This window comes from Macadamia integrifolia, chromosome 6 (assembly GCF_013358625.1).
Source record: "Macadamia integrifolia cultivar HAES 741 chromosome 6, SCU_Mint_v3, whole genome shotgun sequence".
NCBI classification, from domain to species: domain Eukaryota; kingdom Viridiplantae; phylum Streptophyta; class Magnoliopsida; order Proteales; family Proteaceae; genus Macadamia; species Macadamia integrifolia.
In genome coordinates this window covers 20,295,657-20,302,865 of record NC_056562.1, presented here as the reverse complement: position 1 = coordinate 20,302,865, position 7,209 = coordinate 20,295,657, and the positions used below count along the sequence as shown (strand labels likewise).

At 40.7% G+C, this 7,209-nt stretch overlaps 1 protein-coding gene across 1 annotated transcript; it reads left to right on the top strand.

Moving 5' to 3' along the window:
- Positions 1-354: 354 nt before the first annotated feature.
- Positions 355-6,800, top strand: LOC122081049 (homeobox-leucine zipper protein ROC3). The gene is made up of 12 exons (XM_042647999.1): positions 355-458; positions 567-743; positions 851-1,044; positions 1,140-1,257; positions 1,654-1,842; positions 2,362-2,841; positions 2,932-3,033; positions 3,122-3,334; positions 3,573-3,741; positions 4,553-4,821; positions 4,943-5,038; positions 6,023-6,800. The coding sequence occupies exons 2-12, from the start codon at positions 594-596 to the stop codon at positions 6,473-6,475; spliced, it is 2,433 nt and encodes an 810-aa protein (XP_042503933.1). The 5' UTR covers positions 355-458; positions 567-593; the 3' UTR covers positions 6,476-6,800.
- The last annotated feature ends 409 nt before the right edge of the window (positions 6,801-7,209 follow it).

The window sequence follows — 7,209 nt, the reverse complement described above, 5'->3', positions numbered from 1 at the left end:
ATTAATAACCGGCGTAGCCGAAGGAAGGAGATAAGGTTGACTTTTCACTCTTATGGAAAACGCTAATTCACCCACTGAAGCCGTTCCATATGGCAAAGAACAGCCAATACCGATTTACTGGCATCATCGGTTTCTGGGTATCGCAGTTATAGTCCGCATTTACCATGTACGGTATGTAATTATTACCAAGTTTATGACGGGTTGACGAGTGGAGACAGAAAACGAGTACGCCCCTCCTGCCTGTGCTTCTATGGTGCGACTCTCTGAGAAACCCAGTTAATGGTGTCTGTATCTGTGTCTCTGTGTATATATATACACAGAAAGAGAGAAGAAGAGAGGAAGAGAGGAAGAGAGGTAGAGAGTTCTAGAGTTCTAGAGAGTTCTAGAGAGAGAGAGAGAGAGAGAGAGTTCTAGAGAGAGGCTTCTCCATCTCTGAAAAGAGCAGTATACCCACACAGGTTTTTCTGAGAACTCTTTTTCTGTTTTTCTTCTTTCTTTGTGGGTTTAATCTTTAATGGAGGTTTGGAAGTCTTCTCATAGATCTTGAATTTTTTTTTTTTTTCAGGGTGGTGGTAAGCTTTAGTTTCTTAAAGATGTATGGAGGAGATTGTCAAGTTATGTCATACATGGGAGGAAGTATAGTTACATCGGACCAACTCTTCTCTTCTCCGATCCGAAACCCTAACCTCAACTTCATGCCAAACATGGGCTCCTTCAATCATTTCCCTACTTCTATTATTCCGGTAACTCTCCTTTACCTTTACAAGTTTTTCTCTGTGTCTGTTTTGTGTGCTAAAATGCGTTGGGTTGAATGATAATAAGTAAACGTTTCTTCTTTGTTTTGTTACAGAAGGATGAGAGCACTGTCATGATGATGACGCCGATGATGATGAGAGGAAAAGATGAGGAGATAGAGAGCCGGTCCGGGAGCGGCGGCCAGGGTGAGGAAGTTTCCGGCGACGATCAAGAGCAAGAACAAGTACAGGAGGCTAAGAGGAAACGTTATCACCGTCACACAGCTAAGCAGATTCAACAGATGGAAGCGTAAGCTCTAACCTTTGTCTTTTTTTTTTTTTTTTTTCCCCTTCTCTGTTTTATGGGAATATTTTTTTATTAATATTTCTTTTTTGGACATATAGGTTGTTTAAGGAATGTCCACACCCGGACGACAAGCAGAGACTGAAACTGAGCCAAGAACTCGGCCTCAAACCTCGCCAGGTTAAGTTCTGGTTCCAGAATCGGCGGACACAATTGAAGGTGCGCACTTTAGTACCATCCTCGTTTGTAGCCTTAACCTGCGCTCTCTCTCTCTCTCTCTCTCTCTATAATGTCTACGTGAACACGGAAGCTTTGGCCGCTTGGGTTCGGTTTCTTGGGATGGGAGGGGGTGTATTTAGTGCCTTACGTACTAGTTTGGAGCAAAAACTGGCGCACACAGTAATATGCGCACAGGGTGCGCATTAAACATGCCGCCTGTGCTTTGCTGTTTTGCAGTTCTTCTTCTTCCATGGAGAGAGAGAGAGAGAGAGAGAGAGAGAGAGAGAGAGAGAGAGAGAGAGAGAGAGAGAGAGAGGGTTGGTTTTTGGTGAGGAATAATAAACCTTGATTTGACCCTTTTTGTGTGCATGGTTGCTGTGTATTTAATTACAACAGGCGCAACAAGACCGAACAGATAATGTGATGCTTAGAGCAGAGAATGACAATCTGAAGAAGGAAAACTTTCGTCTGCAAGCGGCGTTGAGGAACATCATGTGTCCTAACTGCGGTGGCGCTGCCATTCTCGGCGAGGTCTCTTACGAAGAACAGCATCTTCGAGTTGAGAATGCAAGGCTGAAGGAGGAGGTATATATCAGTACTGTTCCCTTGTTCTAAGAGTTTCAGATTGTTTCATATTTTACCACTTTTCATGTAAATGGGTATTAGGGTGTTGCATTTGGGTTTCTGTTAATCTAAGTCACTTTCATTGATATTGAGTGTTGGTTTTGCTACTTTCTATTTTAGATTGTCGTCTTGTGTAGCTGATCTTCTCATGCAAATGGGGTGTTAGGGTTTTGTTTCTCTCTTGTTTTTGCACTTCCACTCTTTGATTGTTAGATCTTGTAGTCCAGTTGGAGATGTAAATGGGTATTAACGTTTCGGGTTTTAGGTTTTGGGTTTTCTACCTCGTTACTTGGCCTTTGTATATTCATCGCTATTTGATGGCATTTTGATAATTTTATTAAAACTTTAAATCAGAGTTTGCGCATCACCAATGTTTTTTCAGGTGGCAAATAATGAAGCGTTATAACTTCAATAGGCATAGTGACACCTAGAAGGATATGTTTTAGGTGTTCATTGATTTCTGTTAAATGTTTTTTGCAGCTTGAGCGTATCTCTTGCCTGGTCCAAAGATGCGGTGGCCGGCCCATACAGGCACTGGCACCTCCGGCACAACCAATGCTACTGCCTTCGTTGGACCTTGAAATGGGTATCTACAATAGGAGTTTTCATGACTCCATGGGAAATTGCAATGAGATGGTACCTGTAACTCCTTCGCTGCTGCCGGAGATCCCGCATATCGCCGGAGGTGGGCTGATAATGGAACATGAGAAGCCTTTAGCTCTAGAATTAGCCATGACTGCTGCAAATGAACTAGTGAAGATGTGCCAGGCTGGTGAGCCTCTCTGGGGCAGAAACAGCAACGATGTCAAGGAAGTTCTTAACCTGGAAGAGCATGTAAAGATGTTTCCATGGCCTAATGGCTTCAAGAGACAGCAAAATGAAATGAGGACAGAAGCTAGCCGTGGCAGTGCTCTTGTTATAATGAATAGTATTACTTTGGTGGAGTCTTTCTTAGATGCTGTAAGTCTCAATTTACTCAAACAAGTTTATATATAGTGTGTTTGAAGCATCTCATAACAATTCCATAATCATTCTTTGTTGGTGTTTCAGAACAAATGGATGGAACTGTTTCCTTCCATTGTGACTAGGGCAAAAACTGTTCAAATTATAACTTCTGGAGTTTCGGGACATGCTAGTGGTTCACTTCATCTGGTAATGATGATCTCAATGTTCACTTCTTGATCTTGTGGGTCTTCTCTTCCTAATTTTCACTCCTCATGAATCTATTTGTCTTGGATAGATGTATGCGGAGTTGCAAGTCCTTTCACCTTTGGTGCCTACCCGTGAGATTCTATTTCTTCGGTATTGCCAACAAAATGTAGAAGAAGGAAGTTGGGCCGTTGTTGATTTCCCAATTGATAGCCTACAAGACAATCACCAGTTTTGCTTCCCTACCTACAGAAGACGACCCTCTGGCTGCATCATTCAGGATATGCCTAATGGATACTCAAGGGTACGTGTGGTCTACTTATGCTTTCATTTTGTTTGTCTTTTTCTCTTCTGCTACATAAATCATAGTTGGAAATTCAGATTTTGACTCGAGTGAGTCACCCAAGTGGAGTAAAAAAAAAAAGACTCCCCCAAGTTTAAGAAAGAACTAGATGAAGTCCGAATCAGTTTTAGATATCACTGATTGGGTGTTTAATGTGAAATACATGGAGTTTGATTTTTTTTTATTGGGCCATACACAGGTGACATGGGTAGAACATGCAGAGGTAGAGAATAAACCATTGCATCAGGTTTTCAATCAATATGTAACCGGTGGGATGGCATTTGGGGCACAACGCTGGTTAGCAGTTTTACAACGGCAGTGTGAGAGGTTTGCAAGTCTCATGGCCAGAAATATATCTGACCTTGGAGGTACTTATCTCTAAGCTCTTCCCTCTATATATTTGTGTGTATGTGTAGCAACAATGCTTGTATTATCATGGAAAATTAGGAAACGGTCGATATTATAGTTATGTCTCTACATGTATTAGATATTTCTGCTCATATGTATAGTATTCTAGGCATCTCACAAATGCAAACAATTCTATAAAATGCATTTTGTATTGTGTTTACATAGTTTTAATATCTAATAATATTAATGTTGTTATAAGTGAAGCTTGATCAGTTTAGCCCAAGAAGTACTATAGTCACTTTTCCCTAATATCTGTAATTTTGTACTTTCGGGGATTAGGTAGGGTTTCTTTATATTGTAACGTGTAAGGCATTTTATATGGAGTGTTATTTCTTAAGGATGTGTGGGTTAGGGTTTTGTAATTTCTTTATCAGTCACTTTACAAAAATTAAATTCCTTGATAATATTCTTGTCATTATTAGTGAAGTTTTATCTCACTTTAATCCAAGAAGTATTGGTCACTTTTCCCCAATATTGACAATTTTGTACTTTTGGGGGGATTAGAGTTTCTCTACATTGTAATGCGCAAGATTCTATATATATCTAGGGTGTTATCTCGTAAGGAGGTGTGAGTAAGAGTTTTGTAATTTTCTTCATCAAAATAGTGAAAGCTCTGATTTATCTCTCACAGATGGACACAGTCCATCTTACGTGAACCACATAAATCATTGTGATTCTCTTTCTTTTTTCTTTTACCAATTGTTGTTCTGACGTGTTGTTAATTCTTAATACTGGTGATGTGTGGTAACTTTGTAACAATGATATTTGCAGTCATACCATCTCCTGAAGCAAGGAAGAACTTAATGAAACTGGCCCAAAGGATGGTAAGAACATTTTGTGTTAACGTTAGCACATCTGGAGGTCAATCATGGACAGCTCTCTCTGATTCTCTGGAAGACACTGTTCGTATAACAACAAGGAAAAACACAGAGCCTGGCCAACCCAATGGCCTGATCCTAAGTGCTGTCTCCACAACTTTTCTGCCATTCCCTCATCATCAGGTCTTCGATCTCTTAAGGGATGAACACCGCAGATCTCAGGTTAGTTTAACAATTAATCTCATTTTATCTTCAATTATCTCTCTTGATACAAAGGTTGAAGGTAGGAACAATAAGGAGGAACTGGAAAGAACCAACTTATAACCTTTTGATCTTTTGACAGTTGGATGTTCTTTCAAGTGGGAATTCATTACATGAGGTTGCTCACATTGCAAATGGCTCACATCCTGGGAATTGTATTTCTCTTCTTCGCATAAATGTAAGTGCATCTTCCATGTGTCACTGTTGTGTTCTAAGATATCTCCCTTAGAATTGTCTAAAATAAAGATGCATTTTATCCAATCTAAAGACACTATTATGTGATTCCATAAGTTTGATGTTCACTTATTATGGGCTAATTAATATTGCTGAGATAATCATTACTATTAACTAATGGTTGTGTACTTGGTTGTCAAAAGAGCTCTGGAAAGAGAAACTGTTGGAGAGTCTAGCCAAGTGAAGTGGAGTAAAAGGCCATACTTTGTCCATTAATCGAGTCTGGATCACCTACCCATATGTGTATGTGTACCTATGGTCAAGTGTTAGGTGATGACATGTACTTTTGGGTTTCATAAATGCCCCTCCATGCCCTTTACCCATGTGTATGCTACACGTCGGGTTAGGTGATAACATGTGTTCTTCAATTGATTGAGGGCACAAATTAATACCCAATGAAAATTAGGTTGCAGCAAATTTTCTATTGTTCGGTCTAGAATCATGAAGGACTTTTTAGAAAAGGCGAAAGGCTGGGTATACCTAGATCTGGTAGTAGACCTAGATCTTTGTCTATCTCTCTTCTTTTTCCTTTGAAAAAGTCCTCTATGCCCCTCCCATCCTAGCCTTTCTATTGGTAGAGCTCTAGTTCCAGGAAAGCCGGACGGCATACCTAACATTCTCCTTTTAGACAATAATAAAACCCATGAGATCATTTGCGAACCCAAAAGAGAAGTGAATTATTCCCTTTATGTGGATGCGAGTCACGGGTAGCAGCAAAACTTTGTTCACTAGTACTTTATAAAGAATCAAAATTGTAGCCCCAACAAGTATACAAAAAATTCCTTAGAAATGAGTCTAAAGGGACAAAAATTACAAAAGACTACATTTTCTGTTGATCCATATTTATTCCGAGCTTTTCCCTTACCATGGCCAAGCTGAACCCAATGTTTTATTAACTTACTCTTGCTTCCGTATGGCATGAATGCAGGCACCTAGCAACTCCGCTCAGAATGTAGAGCTGATTCTGCAGGAAAGCTTCGCTGACCCAAGTGGCAGCCTCATCGTCTACACCACCGTGGATGTTGATGCCATCCAGCTTGCTATGAGCGGTGATGATCCCTCCTACATCCCTGTCCTCCCTGTAGGCTTCGCAATACTTCCTGTAGGTCCCACCGACAATGATGGAAGCCTAAGCAGCAACGAAGACAGCAATGGTCAACCCTCTTCAGGCTGTTTACTTACTGTAGGCCTACAGGTGTTGGCAAGCACCATCCCAACTGCAAAGCTCAATCTCTCAAGCGTCACAGCCATCACTAACCACCTTTGCAATGCAGTTCACCAAATCAATGCATCTCTCAGCAGCAGTACTGCTAACAGTGGCAGTGGCAGCGGCAGCGGTGGTGACGGCGGTGGAGCTGAGACCACTGCTGCATCCGATTGATGGTATGGAAGTCCTGCCGGGGTTTACCTCAATCCCTATGGGAATTTGTCTATTTTTATAGGATAAAAGTAGGAAATAGTGTTGTAATTGAGGAAGTCAAGAACGCACCAGATGAAACCCTTATTGCTTCTTGTTAAGGCTAGGGTTTCCCAGATTTTTAGCCCTCCAACATTAATGGTGGGTGATGGGAAGCTAAGCAGGTGGGCTTCACCAGTTAGCAAAGGGTGGTGGTTCGGGAATTGACTTCCCCTTCTTAGACTTTTTGTGGTTTTAATTAATGTTTCCCTTTTGTTCTTACTTAAATGAAAGAAAAATGTTTCCCCTACGTTGCTGTCTTTAATGATCAGTCAAATCTGTTCTGCTCCCTCCTTGTCTTGATGCACTAGTATTTCCTCCTGTTATTTTCTCTATTAATAGTTATTTCAATAAACATAACCGCCTGAGCACCTGTTACTTGTAATGGGTACCCAGTCTAGAGCGGAAACTATTATTAATAAGGGTTGAGGATTATTCCCTGATCGCGAGGTCCCTGAATCGTTGGATGTTCACTTGCACTTTATTGTTATATCACAGACGATTTTGATATTGTGTCTCAACATACGGATGCATGATCAGGTGAAGCATTGTGACTAGACATTAGACATTGAAAGGAGGAAATGAAAGGCAATAATACCTGTTTTATTGATATTTTTAGGTACTATCCTATTGACCCATGCACTAGTACAGGTGCCATT